The sequence below is a fragment of the Podarcis gaigeae genome, assembly GCF_964106915.1.
Source record: "Podarcis gaigeae genome assembly, chromosome: 1".
Lineage (NCBI taxonomy): Eukaryota > Metazoa > Chordata > Lepidosauria > Squamata > Lacertidae > Podarcis > Podarcis gaigeae.
In genome coordinates, this window is record NC_139678.1 from 45,967,492 (window position 1) to 45,992,563 (window position 25,072).

At 46.5% G+C, this 25,072-nt stretch overlaps 1 protein-coding gene across 2 annotated transcripts in view; it reads left to right on the forward strand.

The window, feature by feature from the left end:
* The first annotated feature begins 4,214 nt into the window (after positions 1 to 4,214).
* The window catches only part of DPF3 (double PHD fingers 3), a 195,251-nt gene continuing 174,393 nt past the window's right edge, over positions 4,215 to 25,072 (forward strand). For both annotated transcript variants that reach the window (XR_014566363.1, XM_083747471.1), the window contains exon 1: positions 4,215 to 4,283. Coding sequence is in view for 1 of the 2 variants with exons in the window: in XM_083747471.1 (XP_083603597.1) it covers positions 4,252 to 4,283 (32 nt within the window). In the remaining variant the exon portion in view is untranslated. The remainder of the gene's footprint in view (positions 4,284 to 25,072) is intronic.

Genomic DNA, 25,072 nt, shown 5'->3' on the forward strand with positions numbered 1-25,072 from the left:
CATGTTGGACATCTTGAAGGGCATAATCCATGGCCGATGGGATGCATTTGGCTTAGTTTGTACCATGGCCTCTTATACGTCCCCCGCCCCCACAAAGACTTGTACCCATTGTGAACTTTGCCCAATTCCTTGATTCAATAATCACATTTGTACAGAGATATTTTGGGGCCTGATAAGCACCCAATGCCCCCTGCTTACGATGCTATAACGATGTAAGTATGTAGCCAGCAGACTGCTTTAGAAAAGCTGGGTGGATCAGGCCAAAAGGCCTATCTAATCAAATGTCTTCTTTCACATGTTGGACAGCCAGCTGCCCATGGGAAGCCCCCAAACAGGTAGCATCTTATGCTTCCTAATGGTAGGACTGGAGAACATGAAAATAATACTGAACTATGGTCCTTTCTCTCTTTTGTTTAAGACTACTGTGGCTGCAGTCTTAAGCATACTTTCCTGGGCAAGCATGCATGGCATGAGACCAGATTTAGTTGAAACACAAGTCAGATCTGCACTGCAAGATGATAAGCAACTGTTTAGTGCTGCTGGACAAAGATGATTTATGGGCTTTTTGCTCTTTCTGTTGCCCCCTTTATTACAATATCATTCCACACGCAGTCGCAATGACTGTCTCTAGGAAGGTGCAAGTACGGTTCGGTTCCCTTAAATCCATGACTGCCACCCTTCGGTTTAATCTTGGATGTAAACTGTGCAGTGATACATTCCCAGGTAGCAACCCTCCTGGCAATCTCTTCCTCTTTCCAGTTATTTCTCATCAAGATACTATCATGGGTTTATTTGTACAACTACGCAAAGTTCAACAAAAACAAATGTGCCCAGTTTGCCTTTTGATAAAGATCTAAATTGGGAGGTCTGATTTCTGTGGTTTCTGTCTATGCGCATGTTTGTAGAGCAGTATTTTGAAGCGGGGAAAGTTGCCCTTCAGACCAATAAAATGTTCAGTGCAGTAACAGCATGCCACACCACACCCACACTAGCTTCCATATGGTGTCAAAGCAGGCCAGATGTGCACTGCACTGCATATGGGGTAGGTTAGGTATTCCTTGCAGATGCCTTGTAACAGCATTAACTTGCATTTAACTGTAAAGGCATGTCCAGGGTAGATGTCTCCTATCACACTGCATGCCTTTGATTTCTGCATGAAATAAAAAACACCGTTCTGGTCCGTCCCATCCCCCCAATATTTGATCTAGCAACAATTTTATTGACTAGAGTATCCTTTGTGGAAGCTGAGCCTGGGTAGTAGTCACACCCTCCACTATGTTAGAGGATGCCATCATTTCCACAGTAGTAGAGTACAAACTCCATTCATAGGAGGCGTTGTTCAAAACCGTTGGGAATCTGTTCCCAACAGATCATCCCTCTTGAGTTAAGAGCATGTGCAGAACTACAGACAGCCAGACATACAGCTTACAGGACCACAGATGGAGCATTGTGTTGGAACAAGTTCCTTGCTCACAATCAAAGCTCAGGACTCCACTTCATAGGAGGGCCTCCAAATGTCCCAGGGCTGATTTGCCACATTTTGAAGTAAGATGAATAATATACTCTGCCATCTAAAGCAGGGACAGGAAACCTCTAGCCCAGGTATAGGCAAACTCGGCCCTCCTGATGTTTTTTGGCCTACAACTCCCATGATCCCTAGCTAACAGGACCAGTGGTCAGGCATGATGGGAGTTGTAGGCCACAAACATCTGGAGGGCCAAGGTTGAGGAAGCCTGACTTAACCAAGGGTGCTTCCAGAGGGGAGTTTATAGTGAAATTGTTGCTGCTATGCTCACAATTCCACACCCACCCTGCATCCACATGACATTGTAATGTAAACAAACATACATACATACATACATACATAAAGGCTGGCATTTTTGTTTGTTTGTTTACATTTAGTCTGGATTTCCCCTTAATGTGGAAAATCAGATATGTAAAACTAGCCCAGTGTACACCTGCAACTGCTCCCAGCTTGTTAGTGCAATTTTTAGGGTGAGTGTTTTGTCATGTGTTCAGTAAAGGTAAAGGGACCCCTGACCATTAGGTCCACTTGCGGATGACTCTCGGGTTGCGGTGCTCATCTGGCTTTACTGGCCGAGGGAGCCAGCATACAGCTTCCGGGTCATGTGGCCAGCATGACTAAGCCACTTCTGGCGAACCAGAGCAGTGCACAGAAACGCCGTTTACCTTCCTGCCAGAGCGGTGCCTATTTATCTACTTGCACTTTGACGTGCTTTCGAACTGCTAGGTTGGCAGGAGCAGGGACCAAGCAATGGGAGCTCACCCCATCACAGGGATTCAAACTGCTGACCTTCTGATCAGCAAGCCCTAGGCTCTGTGGTTTAGACCACAGTGCCACCCACGTTGTCCCTATTGTTTCAGTAGGTTGTCCCGTTTTGTTTCCAGTTGCCCCAGATAACAATACAAGACTCCTATTTCTACCGATTGCCTCACATCTGGTTTGGAGGAGAGACTCTCAAAATCTCCTGAGAGGTTGTAATCACTGTATGAACACCTGACCCCTTTAATTAACAAACAAACAAACAAACAAACAAACAAACAAACAAACAAACAAACAAACAAACAAACAAACACAGAGGTATTTGACACGACCCACAGTATTTTAAAAATTATCCCCTGGCCAAAGCCCCACCCTTCATTCCCCCCCCCCCCAATAAAACATGGTAGCTAGCTGAACAAGGCTGGTTATGCTGGCTCATGTACAATTCTTAGGATGCAATTTCTTCAGGTATGCAGATGTATAGAAATACCTGTGTTCATGCCTGTAATTAAAAAAGGTAGTGGATGCCAGGGGAGAAGTAACTGAGGGGAGAGACCAAAAAGCAACAACCCTGGTGTGGATGGCAAGTAGTGGAACACCCATGAATATCCATTACAGGGGTGTGGAGGGGAATGTGTGGAAGCTAGCATGCCTAACACACACACAGAAAAAGTAGATCTCGACGACTCATTTATGATACCAGGTCCCTCTCTGGAAGTACCCAAAGTGTGCTTAACAGTTTAGTCCTCAAACGTCCAATGATTAGGTTTCACATACATGCCTGCTGAGTGTGTTCACTCAAAAGTTAGTCTCATTGATTCCATGGGCTTCACTGCCAAGTAAGCATGCATGGGATTTCAGCTTACTCTCAAGTGGGTATGGTTTCAGCCTTTAGACACATCAAAAATATTTCAGCTCCTCTTCTGGGTAATTCATTTGCAGACTCATGTAATTAGCCACAGGTAAACTCAGACGTCTTGGTGTCTTTCCCAGAAATGGGGCTCCGTCTCCACTCCTTTCCCTTGCAGTCAGAAGACCTGCTGCCTCCGAGAAGTTACTTCGCTGCTTGGGAGCACTTATATGTGCTTTAATGAAATGTAGGCGAAGTTCCCTCCCTCCCGCTCCCTTTTCTGATGTCAAAAGATCAGAGAGGTCAGGTCTCAACACGCTACACCCAGACGATCACGCTTCCAAAAAGTTGCTTTGAGTGAAACAAACAGGCGGTCGGTTTGGCCACTGTGCATTATGTAACTAGTGCACTGGCTGCAGAAGCTGGATGACTGACACAGAGAAATTCCTGGCGGAGGGGGAAGGGTGCTGCCCTGAAGTCACTGTAATTACCGAGCGGCGTTCCAAGAAACCTAAAGGGGAAAGTGGCTGCAGATCAAGGGAAACAAAATGGAGACCACCATGTTTTGTTTGGGGTTTTTTTAATACCCCGAACAACTAGAACGTGCACTGCAGAAGTGAGGGTGAGCACACATGTAATCCCCCCCCCCCCCGATAAAATGGCACGAACCCAATCCTTGCATATGAATAGTTGGAGGAGATGCTCTTCGGGAAACGAGAAGCTGTGGAAACAATGAACGAACTATGTTTCACCCCCCGCGCGCGCGCGCACACCCACCCACCCCACGCTCGCCTCTGTGCGTGTGCAGTTTTGCTTGTTTTTTTAAAGACCCAAACTATTATTAAAAACTCTTGAAACTCCCCGCTATCTAAGTTCGTGCGCCGATTGCCCCTCTGCCGCGTCGCTGCCCCTTTAAGACCTGCTCTCTTAACAGTTGCACAGAAAGGGAGTGACCTCTGGGCTTTGACAGCTCCCCTAATAACTAGCAGAACCCTGGCTCCGCCCTCAGCGCTTGATTGGGCGGCGGGCCGGTATCCACTTTCTCGATTGGCCGAGCGCTTCCCCTGAGCGAACCTTTAGAACTCCGAGACACAATATTCTGTTACATTGTAGCAAAATGGCGACTGTCATTCACAACCCCCTGAAAGCGTAAGTAGGAATCAAAAATGTACATATTCCGCGTGGTTTAAATATGAAAAAGGGCGCCTTTCCGATGCATGCTGCCAGACTGAACCGGGCGTCTCCAGACTCCCAGCTGCTCTAGCCTCCCTCGCTCTTTTCTTTTCTTTCCTATCTCCTCCTCTCTCTCTCTCTTTTTTGTGCAACACACACGAAGTCTCTCGCTTGGTAATTAATAAGAAGAAATTGTTACGTCCGCGTCCTGCTTAATTGATTGGAGGTGATGAAAAGAAAGCGGAGTTTCTGGGCGCTGAGGCACCGGCGCCGCTCGCAGCTCTCGGGGCTTTTTCGGCTCTCGGGAACGGCAAGGTTTTGACGGATCCCCGAGGGGGTGCGTTGCACTTGACAGAGTCCTGCGCGCGGCGTCCGGGCTGCCTTTGCAGCGCTGTCAGCGTCCAGCACAGAAAGATCGATTGGTGGGAACCGGGCGCACAAGGACTGGCTTGGAAAACGTTCGGGTTGCAGTTTCGGGAGTTGTTTCCCCCCCGTTTGCAGTTCGGGGATGGCTTGAAAGCTGCGGGAGGGAAGGAGTTTGAGTCGCCAGCGTTTGGCTGGCTCGTTGTTGGCAAAAGGGCAGCACGGATCTTTTCATGGCAGGACAGTAGGGACATATTAGCCATTACACTTGTATGTGTGTGTGTATGGGGAGAGAGAGACCGACTTGTTCTAGATGAATGACTGGGGTTGGTGGCTGGTTGCTTTTGATAAAGCGCAGGAAGTCCGGCGATCTGCTTTGCATACCGTTCGATATATTTATTTTTTTCCGCTTTTAAAAGTAGAGGATGCCGGAGCTCGATTCTGGAATGCATCCACTCGGTGGACGCCGCCAGGGTGCAATTGAGGGTGAAATCTGGCTGCTCTCCAGATCATCCAGAAAGCCCCGGTGTGCAGGTTCTGGGGGCAGCCCTACTACGTCGGGGGCGGGGTGCGTGTGCGTCTTCCTAACCCTGGTGGTTAAAGGGGGGTAGTTTTCTTCGGAACCTCCCCGGTTTTTTCTTCTGGTCTGCAGCACACACAGCCAGCTTAATCCCCCCAGGCATTAAAGGGAGAGCGGGATTTGGCAGCGCGACTGGGGATGGCGGGGCTTTTCCTTTTCCTTAACCTTTTCAGGGTTACTTCTGCGCTCGAAGGAACCGGCGCTCACTTGCAACCGGGACCGGATCGGATCAGGGATCCTGGCGTGGTAGTGGCGGAGGGGAGGGAAGCTCCTTTGGGGCTGCTTCGCTACCACTCGCTGAAGTTATCCGGCGGAGGGGGGGGGGGGTCTGCCACCTTTCAGCCTTCCTTCCTCCGATCGGGGGAAAAACACACACACTTCGGAGGGGTGTTCCGGGGATCCTCGTTGATGTGAATGGATGGGAGGAGGGGAGAGTAAACCGGAGGAAGAAGCAGCCTTAATTTGGGACGGCGGTGGGGGTTGGGGAGAGAGGATGCACGGCGAGCTGTCATATTTAAATAACTGACATCTCCCCTCCCCCCCTTTCCCTTTCTGGAATGAAATATTTGCATAATGAGACCCTTTCCTTTAGTGAATTCTAAGCAGGACCGTCAGGGAAGCGGCAGCTGCGATTTTCAGATCATTAGCGAGCGATCCCCTTCCTGCGATGCTGAGGGAGAGAGCGGGGCCACACAAAAGTCGGTGGCCAAAAGCGGATGGACGATGCAGCTTCCCAGCAAAGTTTAAAAACACCGTATTTGTCACATCCGTATCTCGCCCTTCCTCCGAGTGGCTCCGGGCGGCGCACGTGGTTTTTATGAAAATAGATTGCAAAAAAAAAAAAAAAAATCCTCATAGCAAACCAGAGAGCTAGGTAAGATTAGAGCTTCGTGACCGTAGAAGCCAACTCCTTAGAGGCCGAGGTCCCTTCGTCCCCCTCCATTTGAGGGGGCCGCCCCCCCCCCAAGTTGATGGGCATTGCCATGCAAATAGTGTGCGTGAGCTGCATCTTGTGATCGATTATGCGGGGTGGGGTTTACTCCCCTCAATATTTTATTCAAGTTGGCACCCCTGGTCGAGACTGCTGAGGGCTGGACGAGGGAGAATCCACATCTCCTCAGCCCTGATCCAGTATGCGCTTACATCTTGTGGAAGGGATCTGGAGTTATGCTCGCTTGGAGTCGCACGTGTTACGTCGGTTTCAGGGGAGCGAGGTCGCTCAGCCCTCCCTGCTGAAACCCCCAAGTGCAGCAGTTAGTGGCCGCCTTGACAGCTCAGCCAGCCCTGCCCCCTATTGCCTGCACGGTCCCGATGCAACCCTTGCACCTGAGTCAGCCGGTATTTGACTCCTGCTTGCACAGATCCGCTGGGCGTGCAGCAGTAGCAGCCCACTCCCGGGCATGTTTACTCGGAAGTAAGCCCCGGTGGCCGTAGGCTTGGCCAAGTCCACAGCCGCCGGCACGAAGCCACTACCATAAAGGCTGAGTGGAAGTTTCTTTTCGAGGAGCCACTTCCGGAGGGGCTCCCTCGAAGGAAGGGCAATATTTTCATCGCGAGCCTGGAAGGGGGCGGGAGGCGCGTGGGGGGTGGATCCGGAGTCGAGCCTCGCTGACATCATTGGTGCAAGCGAAGCGTGTGCGCCCGGCGAAGTAGCCGAAGTGGGAAGCCGCTCCTCGCGCGGCGCTATTAAATTTCTTCGCGCCCAGCAACCTTGTGCATCAATCATTTCCTGCCCCTCCACGTGACCCGTTGGGAGCCCTTCCCTGCCCGCCGATGAATTCATCTTGCGGCCCCGAGTTCGCCCCCCGCCGACTCTCTCCCGCTCTTTTAAAGGGACAGAACCAGGCTTTTAATATAATTAGCCCTCTCCTCTCCTTTCAACAACCCCCCCCCCCCGCGCGGGGGTGATCGGAAAGGAAACAATAGGCAGCGCGCGGACCAAAGATGCTTTCCGAGGAATGGGTGTGTGTGGTGTTAGTGTCCATTTCCCAGATTCACAACTTGCGCCGTTGTTTTTAGTGCGCGTTAGTTAAACGCAGTTCAATACTGTAGAACGTTTGTTCTGGAAAAGTTGCTGATCAGGATAAACCGCATAAATATATATCGGCCATATAAATATACATCGCGCCAGCGTATGAGGGCAAAGGCAGTTAAGAGACATAAGGGGGGGCAGAGAAGGGGGGTGTCGCATCGCGATGCGTCTCAGCCCCGGTGTGTCCTTCCTTCCTTCCTGACAATGAAAGGGAGCCGAGCACCATCTGCATTTTGATTGTCATGTCTCAAAACAACTGGCGTCCCCGTCTCCCCTTGCAAAGAAACTGGCCTTGAAAAGGTTTTCCTGGTCACCATCGGTATCCCTCGACCTCCTAAATCAGCGGCCTCCTTAAACTCTTTGTGTATAACAATCCCTTCGTTTTCAGTCTAACACTGAACTAGGCAGCGCTATTAATTCCACGTGGGGAATATAAAGTACTGCATTTCCAGTCCCGCCGGATACTCGGAAGAAATACTTTGAAGTTCCTAACTGGAGGCACTGGGGGCCCTTTTCTGTTTGTTTTCAATTTCCCAGTGCTCTCCTCCTCCTCCTCCTCCTCCTCCTTCTTTCCTACAATAGCGATGCCTCCGCAGATCCTTTTGGGTGTCTCCGGCGCTTCTCCGCTTTCCCTCCCTCTCTTCTGGGATTCAGCCAATGGTGTGACTGCCCATTGTATTGTTTCTCCCGCTGAACACCTTGTTTGCCCACACGGTGCGAAAAGGCAGGGAGCATCTAGAGGGCTGGATGGCTGGGATTCCTGAACCTGGACTGTAGGGAGGTGGGGTGGGGGCTAAGCATGGGCAAATGCCCACCTTGGATAAAAATGGACTACCTACCTGTTCTTGTCTGCATTGGAAAAAATAGACTCCTCAAGGGAGGCTTATTTCTGGTGGTGAAGGCGGTAACATGTGAGACAATTTGTGCAACCCTCTCCTCCCTCCCTTTTGACCCCAAATCTCTGTTGACCCTCCTTTATTCACCTTCTATTTTTCCCTTTTCCTTTCTGGGCCTGCCTTTCATCAAGAAAGGGAAGCTGGAACTATCTGGAGCAAGCAGCCATAAACAACTGAGATTTTTTACATTTGCTTGTTTTGGAAACTTATTGTCTGTCTGTCTGCAGTAGGGTGTCTCTCTCCACCCTGTATTTGCCTGCCATTGCCTTATTGTAACACCCTGGAGGGCAGGGATTAAATGATGTTCTTATCACTCCCTGTATTTGGATTCTGCAGTGTCTCCTGTTGGTTGTCTGTTGATGGTTGTTGATATTGACCTCTTAGTGGACCGTTGGGACAATTGGCATCCACCTGCCTCAGGAGACAATGGAGGAGTGTGCCTTTGGGAGTAAAGTCAAACTGTTGTAAGGCTGCAGGTACCAGTTGTGGAGACCAATATAGGAGAAACATGTTGCTGCAACTGCATCATGGTACAGTATTTCTTCTCTCTGTGCTCCTCCCAGCAGTCATTCCTACTCTGGTCACTACTATACATACACAACCTGTTTGTCTCCAGGCCCTGTGGCCACCTGAAGTCTGAAGAGATGTCCTTGCTCACACAAGACATAATTTGTCCCCCGGCTCATCTTCATCCCTGGATAACTCACCTCCTTTCTTCCTACCAGCTTTGTTACCCGCCTCCCCCAATCTCCTGCAGTTCCTGCTCATGAGAAGTGCTAAGAAAGTTTTATAGATATCCCCTCTGTTCCTGCTGTACTACTAGTGGTTGGTGCCCAAGGCTACATACACGCCATACATTTAAAGTACATGACTCTTCTCAAAGAATCCTGGGAATTGTAGCTTTGTGAGGGGTAAACTACATTTCCCAGGATTCGTTGGGGGGAGACATGTGCTTTAAATGTATGGTCCGTAGGCAGTCTCACCAATGCAATCTTCCTCCTGGTTGGTGATCTCCATTCTGATCTCATTGGGAGAGAGAATCAGCCTCCACTGTAAACAAACAGCCACAAAATGAATGACAGTTCACTTTCATAGGCTCCACTCTTTACAATTTCCCCAGTATTCCTTTGGGAATGCCAGCGTAAACGTTGCTTGCACAAGGGAATTCCCAACCTTTTCCTCCCCTACAGGCCCATGCTACCTTCCAAAATCCTCTCCTCAGTTAAGGCAGGGATCCTTAGTAAAGGGCTGGGATGTGGGGCAGAGTATTGCTCTCCTCTGCTGACCAAAGATGCTTTTGCCTGATTGCAGACTATTCCACACCCCATCTCCTGTAGTGCTCTGTCCCACATTCCAGCCTACAATGAGCATCCCGTGAACACTGGAAGTGGCCTTTTGAGGGTTGCCGGAGTCGTGAGTGGGGAGACAGGTCGAGAGTTCACTGGGGCAAGTGTCCCTTCTGGTCATACTAGCAGAATTGGGTACAACTCAGTGTTTATGTAGGGACGCGGGTGGTGCTGTGGGTAAAACCTCAGCGCCTAGGACTTGCCGATCATCAGGTCGGCGGTTCGAATCCCCGCGGCGGGGTGCGCTCCCATTGCTTGGTTCCAGCGCCTGCCAACCTAGCAGTTCGAAAGCACACCAGTGCAAGTAGATAAATAGGGACCGCTTACTAGCAGGAAGGTAAACGGCGTTTCTGTGTGCTGCGCTGGCCACGTGATCCGGAAGTGTCTGCAGACAGTGCTGGCCCCCGGCCTCTTAAGTGAGATGGGTGCACAACCCTAGAGTCAGACACGACTGGCCCATACGGGCAGGGGTACCTTTACCTTTACCAGTGTTTATGTAGAATACATACATATGTGTACCAACACACACACACACAAAATTTGGGATAACATGTCATGCACCTGACAAAATGGAGCATAGCACATGAAAGCTTAAGCCACAATATATCTGCTAGTCTTTACGGTGCCTTGAGAGTCTTTTTGTGTGTGTGCTGATGAAATCAGCAGCCATCATGTGCTTAGTAACTAACGTGCCTCAAACTATCGCCAGGGTTAACAGGTCTGAAAACAAAGAATAAAAAAGAAGAATGTAGTCACACAGAAGTGTCCAAGCCAGCCTGGACTAGTTCATTTGCATGGAGGTGGCTGCTGTGTGTCTGAACCAAGCCTGAGGAGTCTCATTGGTGAAGGAAACAAAAAGACCCCCTAAATATGATTTTGCCTTGATCTAAATCTGCACTGTGATGAAGTACAGATGAAGATAATTGTACTTTTAAGAAAACAAACAAACAAAAAACTCACTGGAGTTTAATAGCTACCTGCTTGCTGGTTCAAAAACACAAGTCTGGCATTGAGTAGTCCTTTCAGCAGATGTTAATCATTAAAAAAAAATAGAGTCTTGAGGCTTAAATCTAGGGAGCAATGTGCCAGCAGAGATGCAGCTGGGATGGAGAATAACAGCACATTGTCGCAATCTGATGGTGGTCATGAGCCAATCCAAAATATTATGCTAAAGCAACAGCTCTGCTGTGTTAGCAATTATGCAAGTGACAATTGCCACTGTTTAATGTAAGCAGATGGGGCTCATGGGGCTCGCCAACCTGGGAGGGTAGCCCATCTAGGAGAAGGAAAACTCTGATCCTAAACCTCTGTTGCCCTGCAGGCTATCTGCAGGAGAAGAAAAGGTTAAGGAGTAAACCCTACACAACTCTGGAGTCCATAAGACGGTTGGTTGGATGGCGTATTGTATGCTTCCTTCTGACGACAACTGCAACCAAGCTGGTGCCAAACATATTGCTCTGCTTTCTTTGGACCACATAAAGAAGGCTGAGAGGGGGTCCTCTTGTCTGGGTAGCCCAGGACTTCCATCTACACTGCCCAGGCTTGTACATCGGGGAGGTCAATTCAGTGATGCTAACCCAATGGTTTGACTTCACTCCCGTGCTGCCCCATTCCAGCGCTTTCTGTGACATTTTTATGACGTTTTGGGGCTACTTCCAGGTTCAGTGCTATGCATGTGTGATTGCGCATCATTTGGATGTGCCTAAATTGGTCATTGCCTGTATTAAATTTCTATACCGCCCTTCATCCAAGGATCACATGGCAATTCACAATATAAAAATACATAACATAGTAACAAACAAAAACAATACCCCCACCCCACATTGATGATTAAATTAGTCAAAGGCCTGGGAGAAGAGAAATGTCCCCCCCTCCCCGCTGCTTAAACAAAGGCTCCAGGCAACCCTCATTGGTCCAGCAAAGGCTCTTCTTGCATTCTTAACTTCTGTGGCTCTCGACATTTAGAAATGCTTTTTGAAATGCATCCCACTTATAATTTGTTTCAGAAGCAAAACCATCCTAATCAGTAAAGCTCTGTCATCCTTGTATCTTTGACCTCCTGGAAAAGTGTTGGATAAATATAGCTGCAAGATATGTGAGTGGATGTGGATGCTGAACGAAATAGGCTAGAGATAGGAAACGAGAACTGCTATGAGCTGGGGGAAGGGTGTACTATTGGGGAATCTGGAAAATGACAGGTTCCCCTTTTATTTAGTTGCACGAATGACTTGATTAGTTGCTTAGTGCTTTTGTAATTTGTTTCCTCAAAATTCAAGTCTTGCACAGCCCATGGATGGAGCTGGCTTCATAAATTTGTCAGGGGGTGGGAAAAGAAATTTCTCAAAGGCTCTACATTTGTTTATACATACTGTATTCTCCTCCCCCCTGCCACCCCAAAAGCCCCAATAATAGGCTTGGATGGGAATAACATTCAAGGGACATGGAAATCAAAATTGTTGCAAGAATTCTAAGCTACAAATCTCCCTATCTGTGGGGATGGGAGGGGAAAGGACTTTCATGGTAATGGGGAACATATTTGGGGAAAGTTTTCAAATTGTGTTAAATGGGTCCACATTCAATCTTTTTCAAAGAAAGTCTGCACAAATAATGAGTCCTTGCACTTAAGTATCACTAAAATCAATGGGACAAGGTAACTTCTGGTGAGACTGTCTCAACAATTTCAATGAGATTTAAGTACAACGTAACATTCTGAGGGTGTTATAAAATGAAGTGGGCTTTCCACATTGCACACTTATCCTGGGAGATGAATCACAATGGATTATTAAGCAATGGACTCTAGATTTTGTCAGTCTGTGTTCTGATCACATGTTTGCAATCTAGGCATGTGGTTTTGTGAATGTTTTGATGTATGTTGTCAGTTACCCTACACTTTCTAATTCAGTTTCTGGTCATTCAACTGCTGCTTCAGTGAGGTCTGGAGACAACAACCGGGCAGTATAACCAGCTTCAGCAATTTGCTTTCTTTATCAATCCTTTAACAGTGCAGTGAGCAAGTTATGAAATAGGACTGCCTAATAACAATTCACACGTCACATTGTACACTCCTTTGTGGTAATCACAGGGTGTTCTATTCGGAACAGAATCTTGTAAACAACTTCTAGGCTAAACTAATAGAAACAACACCAAACCAATATTAATCAGAAACAAGCAAGTATTGTGGGGTTGCATAGGGCAGGTATCTTCAACTTTTCCAGGACCCACCTTTAACCCCAACATGCATTTGGAGACCCATTTCTTAATTTTTTACCATATATTTGCATGGTGGTAGTGCTTCTACAGTGACCCGCTTTGAATCAGGTTGAAGACCAATGGCAGAGGTTTTCAACCTTTCTGAGTCCACGGCTCCATGACCAACTTCTTTGGTATACCCCTGTGGGGCTCAGGAGCCCAGTTATGTCACCCCTTGCCTACGGAGCTGGCAGCCTCTCACCCTTTTTCTAACACCCACCCTTGTGGGTGTTCACACGGCCTCCTCTCCTCTCCCCTCTCCTTGGGAGTCTTCTGGGCAGCTGCTGCTGCCATCCCATCTGTTCCAGAGGCACCATTTGCCTACAGAGCTAGTAGCCAGAGCTGCTGCAATAAACAGCTGTGCAAACTTTGGGGAAGCCAGATGCGAAAGGGCATCAGGGGGGGGGAAGGGAAGGAAAGAGGGACAGAGGCCAGTGCTGCCTGCGGCACCCCTGACCATCATTCAAGGCACCCCAGGGTGCCACAGCACACTGGTTGCAAACCACTTGCATAGAGCATGCTGTCAGAGGAAGAGAGTATAGAGCATGCTGGAAGAGGAAGAGAGGAAGAGTTTGTGGGAGAGGTTAGAGGACTACTTACTGAAATCCAATCTGGTTTGTGCTTGTGGTGTTATATGGGCAGTTATAAATAAAGAAGAGTTTGGATTTGATATCCTGCTTTATCACTACCTGAAGGAGTCTCAAAGCAGCTAACATTCTCCTTCCCCTTCCTTCCCCACAACAAACACTCTGTGGGGTGAGTGGGGCTGAGAGACTTCAGAGAAGTGTGACTAGCCCAAGGTCACCCAGCAGCTGCATGTGGAGGAGCGGAGACGCGAACCCGGTTCCCCAGATTACGAATCTACCGCTCTTAACCACTACACCACACTGGATCTCAGGCTTCCAATAGCATTTGCTCTTGGGTGGGGGGCATACTGCCTTGTTTACAATAGGTGTATGTCCTGTAGTTTCCTGCTAACATCCTGTAACTTTTAATACCACAAATGTTCCGAGGTTATGGTTTCTTTGTGTCCCTCCAGACTGCAATAATGCGGTGACATTAGGGAAGCATCCAAAGCCACAACTATGTCCAAGAGGCCACAGTGCACTAGCTACCTGTGTGATGAATAACTAACCAATTCCATTAGTTTTCTCTGCTGGAACTGTTTGAGAAGCACAAGTTGTAACACGGTAGTAGCCTTCTGAACCCAGCACAAGAGAAGTGGGATGGCGTAGAAAAGCAATAGTTTATTTTCCTTTTGAATGAGAACATAACAAAGGAGAAGAACGTTGCAATCAAATTTTAAATAGTTCTCTCTTAAACCACTGCAAGAAGCCCTGGTCAGGAATTTTTCATGACATGGTTTATAGCCTAAAAGAGCCCGTTCGAGCCACAGATTCCAAGCCAATGGCCTCAAGGAAGGATTTAATTTAGTGTCTCTGATGTTTTTGGCATGGCCTCCAATACACCAATTCTCCCCTCATATAGGAATAGCTGATGAAGTTCAGCAAAATGCATCTTAGGTCACACTTTCCCTGGCTGGGTGTTGTAATGTAAGCAAAATACAACTTCAGCCGCTGTGAATCATTTGATGGCATGTTCAGCAGTGCCCAGAACTGTTGCATCTTGGCAGAGAATGAGATGACAAATTCCACAGCCGTATGGTGTGAATGTAATCACAACAGGGTGTTTTCACTGAATCTTGACTGGTTTCTTATGGCACTTGCTCCTCGGGCAACTCCTTTGGGGTGTTACTGATGTGGGCTGCTTCACCCAATTATTCATATTTCATAAAAAGCTGGTGTTCAATGTTATATCTTTTAATACTGCAGAGTTTAGTTACAGGGCGTGCAATTCTTCACTGAACAGAGGTACTAAAACAAAATGGTTTTTATCTTTATTCAGTTTATGGGATCAATGTTGCAAAAGATCCCAGTTTGCTAAGGACTGCTTAGCCTTGCTTCTTATAAGTAACCCAACTGAAATAAATGGGAATTATAGCCAACATTTTGCAGGATGAAGGGCAAATAATAATTAGCTTCTAGCAATGGAAGTAATACAGCTCACCTTGCCAGACTTACATAGATCTGTTGGTCTCACCTGCACTAAATATTGAAATATTATGCTAAAAGCTTAATTCCCTAATATTGATTATAACTTGCATTGCACTTAATCCACTCCCCCTGCCTTGTTGTCTCAATTCCAGATCTATGGGTTTGGTCATGGTTTCTTAGTGCTGAGGAAAATGCATTCTGCACATGCTCAGTGTCCCCGTCTTTTACTGCACATCTCCCAGGACTGAGTCTTGCCATGACAGTGGTGTGTTGGGGTTCAGAAGTTCTTAGATTAAGCACTGGTGAACCCGGATTCAAATAATACTTTGATCCTCTCCTTTTCCCTCCCAACGCCTTTTACAGTGGTACCTCAGGTTAAGAACTTAATTCGTTCTGGAAGTCTGTTCTTAACCTGAAACTGTTCTTAACCTGAAGCACCACTTTAGCTAATGGGGCCTCCTGCTGCCGCCGCACGATTTCTGTTCTCATCCTGAAGCAAAGTTCTTAACCCGAGGTACTATTTCTGGGTTGGCAGAGACTGTAACCTGAAGCGTCTGTAACCCGAGGTACCACTGTATTCTATTCCTGGGTCAGTTTTATCTGAGAGATTGACAATGGGCTGCTTAAAAACCAGAGAGTTTCTTTTTCCTGGTCACCTTCATGATGGTTATAACCCAGCATGCCATTTTGCAAATCAGGGAGCTTCCCTTAAGGCATTACCTAGTTCCGGAAATAGCTATTGGGTGGCTGCTTGTGACTGGGGCCTTATGCATTTGGCATTGTACCCCACTTTACAGAGATTGAGAGTGATTCTTGTGGTGGTTGAAAGAGGCACAGCCCCATCAGTTGATGTTTCAGCTCATTACCACCCAAAGAACGGAAATCTTCTACAAGCATTTAGTCTTGGGGAATATTTCTAGTAACTAATCACGAAAAATATCCTTTGTTATTGTGATGACAGACTTTTTCCTCCTGCCCTCCAATGTATATTCCAAAACACAATCCTAACCATGTCTACTTAGAATTAGGCCCTATTGAATTATTGGTCTTACTCACAGGAAAGTGTGGTTTGGACTGCCACTTAAAATCCTGAAGTTAAGAGGAGCTTCACTTGATGTTACTGTCATTGGCTAAGCTGCTTGGACACAGAGTGGCAGGCCCAGGGAAGGAGAAGACTGCAGAAAGAAAAGAAGACACAAGAAGTTGCCTGCAAAAAGAGGCTTAGAGGAGGGGAGTGGTTCATCCACAGGCCTGAGGAAAAGCCAGTGAGAGGAGACAGAGGCAAACTACACACAAATGGGAAGAAGCCCTGGCAGCACTGCAAGAAGAATAAGAAGAGGAGGAGGAGGAGGAGGAGGAGGAGGAAGAAGAAGAAGAAGAAGAAGAGGCAGCAGCTTTTGGAGGTTCTGGTTTTCAGTCGGAAAATGGGAAGGGAATGGTACAAAGATGTACAGATGTACTTATCCCTTTCCCTAAATAACCCCCCTGCCAACTGCCTATTTCTACAGGGTCGCTGTTAGGGGTCACACTGGTACCTGTGAGACCAGCATTCAAATCCTCATAAAGCTCATATGGTGCTCTTTAGCTAGTCACTGTCTTGAAGCCAAACTTATTACCTACTACCTTGTTGTGAGGATAAAATGAAGAGGGTAGAATCATGCATGGCACCCTGGGTACCTTGGAAGAAAGGTGGGAATGTAAAGAACAAATAAAATAAATGAATAAGCACACAGAACTCCATGGGCAAGGGAATTCTGAAAAGAAAAACAGGGAAAGGGATAAGCATGTGTGTGTGTGTGCGCACGCGCCCCCACCCACCCACCCACTACACCTCCACTCAGAAATTGCACCCTCCTGAGAGGGGAAGGAAATTGCACAGAGAAGCTGGGCACATGTTCAGAAGCTGCAGATGTGAGAGAAGCCCACTGAATTTAAATAACCATCCACATTTTTGGCTCTTGGCCTCTATCCAGCTTGCATTTGCATAGACCGAGTTGCTGTTAATGGCACAGGAGCCAGGGCTAGTGAATAAGCTGGCAACCCTGTCAACCCTCCACATTTTATGCTTTGAAGAACTAATTGGTTTGGTCAGCTGAGAGCAAATTCTGTGTCTAGTGCTATCCGTCAGCTTCATGTGAATGAACTAGTGAATAGCATGTAATTTAATAGTCACAGATGATGGAAACTTGGACTACAAGATCTGTTTCCTGATTAGTCACTGCCAGTTCATATCCTAACAGTGAGTATGTGAAGTTTGATTGTTTTGTCCTAATGTGCATAACATTATGCTTACATGTTTGTCATTTTGTTGCCCATTCACCCTCTTTCGGAAATTATTTTGGAGCCCTTTGAGGTCTGTTTGGGTTTTCACAATCCTGAATAATGCAACAGCATCTGCATAACTGGCTACCTTACAGCTCACCCCTGACAGCCGCTTTTTTTGTGAATAAAGAAAACAGCACCAAGCTCTCCTCTGTTTTCATTTTATTCATTTGTAGTAAATGACTTCCATTCATTTGCTATGTTAAATTTGAAATTCTGTCTCTCATCTCTTAACAATTTCCCTGTTATTGCCCCTCATATTTGGATTTTTTATTCCTTCTGATATCCATGCCACTTCTTTGCTTGTATTACAACAACTTATCAAAATCTTGCTTTCTTTGTCCAAGACTGATTTCCTTTTATTTCATTGATATCTTGTAACTCCCCATTCCCCAGATTATAAACCACTGGGCAGGACTCATTGGGTTTTTCTTTTGAAAAGCATCTAGTTGTAGGCATCATTTAAACATGAGTGGGGACATTTTCCAGCCCTAAGGCCACATATTTACCTTCTGGGAAACTTATTGAGGACCACATATGAGTGGTGGGTGGGATCAGAGCAGTGCCGGATTTACATATAAGCTAAACAAGCTATAGCTTAGGGCCCCACTCTCTTGGGCCCCCCAAAAAAATTTAAAGGAAAAAACCCTGGATGTTCATTTCCAAAATATAAGATAAAAAACAAATTAAACCCACATACAGCAGCAGTGTTTTGTGCTGTGTAGGCTCCTATGATGTAAGTAATGGGTGCCACCTGCTAGCCTGCTCCTTAAAATATCACATATTTTGTTATGTGCAAATGGCTTTAGATACCTATTATGTCCATAAGTTACCATATAGAATAGATTCAGCACAAAAAACAGCGACAATTTGTTGTTGACAAAGGACAGCTGGACATAGAAGGGCCCCTTTACCTTCAGTAGCTTAGGGCCTCATCAAACCTAAATCCGGCCCTAGGCCAGAGGCAAAAATAGATGGGTCAACATTATTTTTTTTAAAAGCATGTTCAGTAGGGTAGTTTTACACATGCTAACACTCACCCCCTCTCCTCGTCCAGATAAGCAAGAGGCAACATCAGAGTTCAAGGATACATTCCAGCTACACAGAAATGCTTGGCGGTTGCAGCAGGACCAATGAGGAATGAGGCCCAGGGAGAGTTCAGGGGAGAAGCCTGAGAGGTTGCATGAACCTCCATGGCCTCAGGTTCCCCACCTCTGATTTAAACATTGCTGCAGAGATTTCTGTGATCTCATGGCAGGACTTTTGGAAACTCCTTCCATTGCAGAAATTGCTTGCAAACTGCGGCTGTCTGGCATTTCTGTATACAGTGGTACCTTGGGTTACATATGCTTCAGGTTACACACTCTGCTAACCCAGAAATATTGCTTCAGGTTAAGAACTTTGCTTCAGGATAAGAACAGAAATTGTGCTGCAGTGGCACGGCAGCAGCAGGAGGCCCCATTAGCTAAAGTGGTACTTCAGGTTAAGAACAGTTTCAGGTTAAGAACAGACCTCCAGAATGAATTAAGTACTTAACCCGAGGTACCACTGTATGCTTTGGATGCATGGCAGCATTTTTATGTGATTTTGTGCAACAATGGTATCTTCTCCATTAAATGGTATGCAGGACCATATGCGTAAAAGCTGCCTTGTTCTGAGTTAAGACTATTGCTCCATCTAGTTCGGTATTGTCTTACACTGACCGGCAGCAGCTCTCCAGCATTTCAGACAGGGAGTCTTCCCAGCACCCTCCGGATATGCCAGAGATTTAACCTGGGACCTTTTGCATGCAAAGCAGATGAGCTAAGCAGCCTTAACCCCCAGAAGGTTCCAAGTGTTCCTTTCGAATGCTGCAGAGGGGCCTTGTGTGTGAGAGAGACCCAGAGGGAAGAAATGTTGGGCAGAGAGAGCGTAACACTCCTGCCCCACTGCTTATCAGCTATAAATTCCCCTCTCCCCATACTGCTTTCCACAAGTTCCATGGAACCTATATTTAGTCCCAAAGCTTTTATTCTTTCCCTGTGCCCGCAGAGCCCTCTGTGTGGCACCATTTTGGGTAGCATATACTTGCAAGAGCATGCTCAGGGATGCATGGTGTGAATAACAAGCTGCTATGGCTGTGGAATAGAGAGATCAATCAGATTCAATGAGGGCTACTTCTACTTCCTGTATATTAGCACTGTGGGAAATTGGTAGATTTGGCAACTGTCTCTTCTGACTTTGAATCAGCAGGTGTCAACAACTTAGATATACTTAAAACTATAAGATGATTGTTTTTAGACTCTGGACTGAATGATCTTATGCGCTGTCCCATTAAACTTTAATTAGTTTAATGTAAATGCCCAGTGCGCTTCCATCGTCACAAGTCCCACTACAGCAGAGTATTTCGCACAGCAGTTGAAGAAGGGCAGGAAAGGCAGTATCTTTTCAAAGAGGAGTCTTGGAGCATGTGGTTTGTAACTCAAAGATAAGGTTTATTTACAAAACAAAAAACAACCCTGGCGAAGAACCACACATCTCAGCATACACGCCCAAAAAGGGGGAGAAAAGGGAAGAACAAACACACAGGAGACTATTTATACAAACTCATGTTCCTGGAAGCCTAATGACCTCCAGCTGCTCAGTGATTAGAGCGTTTCTGCTACCTTTTAACCCTTTGATAGCAACACCCCCTCTCGCTCGTAACACTGAGCTGTACCAACCTTAATTCAAATTTAAACCTGAACAGAAACATTTATGAGATTGCGGACTCAAAGCTTTCGTAAAACCGTCTGCGAGATTTTCTTGGCTTGGACAATACTTTAGTTCAATTAAACCTTGTTTTACACTTTGGCATACATTTTGATAACGGATATCCAAGTGTTTTGTGTGGGCCTTGAATTGACCTGATTTAGCTAGTTTAATACAAGGTTGATTGCCTTCCCACACTCTGATAGGTAGGAAACATTCTCCAAACAATTCTTGTACCAGTTGCTTATAAAATTCCAGTTCTCTACATATATCTGATAATGCATTAAACTCAGATTCAGTTGAACTTAAAGCTATAAGTGACTGCTTTCTTGATCTCCAACCAATTAGTGCATTTCCAAATTTTATCGCCATTCCTGACACTGATTTTCTATCTGGTCCAGCATCTGCCCAACTACTGTCGGCCCAACATTCAAGTTGTGTGCTGCCCTCTGCTGATAGTTTTAAGCGAAACCTTTTGGTAGTTTGGAGATACCTTAAAACTCTTTTTACTCCTTGCCAAGCATGCATTGATGGTTTTTCAGCTTGTCTACACAGCATGTTGACAGCATATGTTATATCGGGCCGAGTCCATTGTGCAATGTGGAGTAGACTGCCTATCGCTGACTGGTAAACCCCGGGATTACTGAACTCTGTCTGTTGCTCGGCTTGAGCATCCTTTATGTAACTTAACTCCATTGGGGTTTTAACGCCAGCACAGTTGTCCATTTTAAACCTTTCCAGCAACTGCTGGATCTTAGCTTCTTGGCTGAGCCAATAGTTCCCATTTTCATCTTGCTGAATTTTAACTCCTAGATAAACAGATACATTGCCTAGTGATTTTATCTGAAACCTTTCTCCAAGCTTTGTGGCAAATTGTTGTGCAAGTTTATCATCCTTTCCACTGTATAATAAATCGTCAACAAATATCAAAACTGCTTCTTGTTCACATCCCGAGCCTTTTAGATAAAGACACGCATCTGCTGCGCTCTTTCTGAACCCCATGCTCTCTAGAGCATCATTTAAGCAGGAATTCCAATTACGGGCGGATTGTTTCAACCCATAAATGGATTTGTGTAGGCGCCAGACCTGGTTTGGCTTGTCTCCTTCAAAACCCGGTGGTGGTGTCATATAGACTTCCTCCTGTAAGTCTGCATTTAAATAAGCCACATTGACATCAAAATGAAACAGCTTATTTCCCTTCTTAGCTGAAGAAGCTAAAAGCATTCTTAGTGACTCTGGTCTTGAAGTAGGGGCATAGATTTGAGAATAGTGAACACCTTTGCGCTGCGAAAACCCTTTTGCAACTAGTCGGGCTTTATATTGCAACTCCTCAGTAGTTGTGGGCTTTAAACGATATACCCATCGACAACCTACAGCTTGTTGCCCTTTCGGAAGCTCTGTACTTGTAAACACACCAAGAGACTTCATTGAAGCCATCTCTTTTTCCATTGCTTCCTGCCACTTAACGGCTTCTGAGCTTGGAAGCTGTTGTACTTCCATATAGCTATCTGGCTCACACTGTGCCATATTTACGTATACACTTGTCACCTTAAACCGCTCTGGCGGCTTGCCCTTTGTGGCACGATTTGACCTGCACAATTGTTCCTCTTGTGCCCCCTCTGACCGTTGGCTGTCAGAATCTGTCTCAGACTTTATACCTGGATGTGCCTCTAGGGATAAAGACCTCCGTTTAGATACCTCCCTTGGGCTTGGTGTTGCAGGCGACCTGCTTCGCTTTTGCTGTCTGCTAGGCCTACTGACTGGCGATGTTGGAACACTCCTAGATTCTGGCTTTTCTACCTTAGGAGAAGAACTTTGTGCCTGGTCAGAATCTGCATCTGAACCATGTGCACCATCCTCTTCTGGCTCACTACTCTCTGGACTTTCATTCTCAGCATAAATGCCTAAATCATCTCTCAAAATGTCAGGGTTAGCATGTAAGTGAGTCCATCCAGATTGCTCACAAAATTCAGCGCTCCTACTGAGGACCACTCTTGTAGTATCCCCATTTGGGTTCACGAACCTCCAAGATTTGGCGTGTGGTTCGTACCCACAAAAGATGAGTTTCCTAGCCCTTGGACCTCCCTTTTTCCTTAACGCTTTTGGGATAAGTACATAGGCTGGACATCCAAACACCCGAAAGTAATTAATTTTGGGCTTCTTCCCATATAAAGCAAAATATGGGGTAGTTGCAATTACCGAATTATATACTCGGTTCAGAATATGAGTAGCCGCCTGCCAGGCTTCCGCCCAGTAACTTTGAGGGAGTTTAGCATCAAACAACATAGAGTTTGCCAACTCTTGCAGAACCCTGTTTTTACGTTCGGCCACGCCTCCTTCTTGGGGGGAATAAGGTGTAGACAGACGATGCTTAATTCCCTTTTTCTTAAAGAAATTCTGCAACACAGACCCGGTAAATTCTGACCCTCTGTCTGTCTGAAAAGCAAGTACTCTAGTACCGAATTCAAGTTCCACTGCATGAACCCAATTTTTAACTGTTTCTGCAGTATCTGCTTTTGTTTTGAGAGGAAAAAACCATGTAACCTTTGTTTTGTCATCCGAGAGACACAGTGCATACCTCGAACCTCCCATGCTAGCAACAGGCATTGGGCCACATAGGTCCATATGCACAAGTTGGAATACTTTGTCAGATTTCCTATCTGAACTGGGATAGCTGCATCTATGAACCTTCGCCCTTTTGCATGCAGTACAATCCAAATACTTAGTACATTTGTTCATTTTGCACCCTTCTGATAATTCAGGTTGCCTTTTAACATACTGAAAAATTAGTATGTCCCAGACGGCGGTGCCATAAATGGACACAAGAATTATGGGTAGGTGTGTTCACACAACCAGCATGAACCTGTTCAACTTCATCTGGACTTGTCTCAAAATAATATAACCCATCTCTGCATTCCACCTGCAAAAGAGATACGTTATTCTTTGAAATAGTGCAAACCCCATTTTCAAACACAGTTTTAAACCCATTTCTATCAAGTTCTGACACAGACAAAATACACCCCTTCAATCCCTTTAGCACGTAGGCATCAATTTCTGTTTGCAAACATTTCAAGAACACTGTGCCTACGGTCTCTAAGGAACGTTTAGTTGAATCTGCCATTGTCACAACTTTAAGGGTTTGCAAATGTCTGCAATTCTGCAAACGGACACTAGATGGCGCCACCAGGTGGTGAGATGCACCACTGTCGATCAACCAGCGTAGATTGCTGCCTTGGCCACGCCCTTGCATCAACGCCATTGCTGAAGCCATGTGCTGTGTGCTGTGGGAGTAGCCACGACCTCCTCCTCTTCTTCGACGTCCCCTAGAACTCCTTGTCTGGTAACTAGGGGTAACGGCCTTGGTGCTGTCTTGACCAGGTTCACGTGTGCAATTCCTAATTAAATGGGAAGGGGAACCACAGCGAAAACAGTGTCTAGCTGCAAAAGCATTTACTGTGTGCTCAAACTCAGCATCAACACTCTTAGGCACAGCATAACTCCCCTTTAAAGACAAACCTCTTTCTCTTTGCCTCTTATCCTGTTCATCTGCAAGCCGAGATGAAATGTATTCAAGGGTTAATTCACTTGAAGGCATAGCTTCCAAAGTTAGAGCTAGAGTCTCATAGCTTTTATCAAGAGAAGACAACAATATGTATGACTGCTGCTCCATAGAGAAAGGAATGCCCAGCTCTCTTAGTTGATTAAAGGCAGACACCATTTTGGCAATATGTTCTTTCACACACGCTCCCGGTTGGAGACGTAAATCAAACAAACATCTTGTAGCATGGATCTTGGCCCCCGCAGTGTTTCTGGAATTTAGCCGCTGCAGAACCGTCCAGACCTCATGCGTGTTCTTTAACTCAGAAACATAAGGCATTTGCTCTGGTCCCACTGCCAAAACTAGTAGACCTTGGGCTTTCCTGTCACGTTTCTGTGAAGCTGCTGCTGTTGCTTTGTCTTCTGCAGATGCGTCTGCAGCTGCCTGTAAAGGCGGTGCTTCAGTACAATTCCACAACTCTTTTGCTTGCAACCAAACCCTCACTCTAGCCTTCCAATCTTGCCAATTTTTCCCATTGAGTCGCGTAAACGGGACAGTAAAACTTTCCTGGGACTCTGCCATCCTCCCTGGGGCTTAGGAACGATACTCACACACCTGTAGACCGTCTCCCAGCTGCTGAGGTGGCTCCTTGAAGAATAAGACGTCTTCCAGCGAGTACAAACTGCTCAGTGCCTGTTTAAAACTTTTCTAGGCACATTGCAGGACTCAAGCTGCTTTGAAGGCTTTCGTTGTCGGCAACCGCTTCTGTCTTCGCTCCAGTCCTTTCATAAATCACTCTGAACTGCACTCCTTAGCTCCTTCTTGACGTACAAACACCCATAACCTGTCCCATTAAACTTTAATTAGTTTAATGTAAATGCCCAGTGCGCTTCCATCGTCACAAGTCCCACTACAGCAGAGTATTTCGCACAGCAGTTGAAGAAGGGCAGGAAAGGCAGTATCTTTTCAAAGAGGAGTCTTGGAGCATGTGGTTTGTAACTCAAAGATAAGGTTTATTTACAAAACAAAAAACAACCCTGGCGAAGAACCACACATCTCAGCATACACGCCCAAAAAGGGGGAGAAAAGGGAAGAACAAACACACAGGAGACTATTTATACAAACTCATGTTCCTGGAAGCCTAATGACCTCCAGCTGCTCAGTGATTAGAGCGTTTCTGCTACCTTTTAACCCTTTGATAGCAACATGCGCCTATTCCCACCAGTCTTTAGATGGTAATGTGCACTGTTCTACTTACTTCAAAATTAGTAAGTCAGCCCTGCTGCTCATTCTATCGACTGGGGCCCTGAACCGTGCCTGAAAGTCCTGCCTTGATGGCACCTGCTGTATTTGCATGGAGTCAGGGTGGCAGAGCTAAGAGTCTGACTCAGGAGTCAAGCAAGGGTGCTGTGAAGTTTGTGTGTGCCTCAGATTCCTGCTAAAATAAGAAAGCTTGAAAGGAGGGGAGCAAACTCTGTCTGGTGTTGACATGGACTAAGTCAGGGTTGGTCACCCTTGTGTGCCAGGGGGTGTGACACGCATCCCGGAGGCATGGCCCACAATGCTACCAGTGGGGACATGGTGCCCAGCACCGGGGGGGGGGCAGCCACAATGGCACCCCACTGGGATCGTGCCGCCGGGGGCGGTGCCCTCCC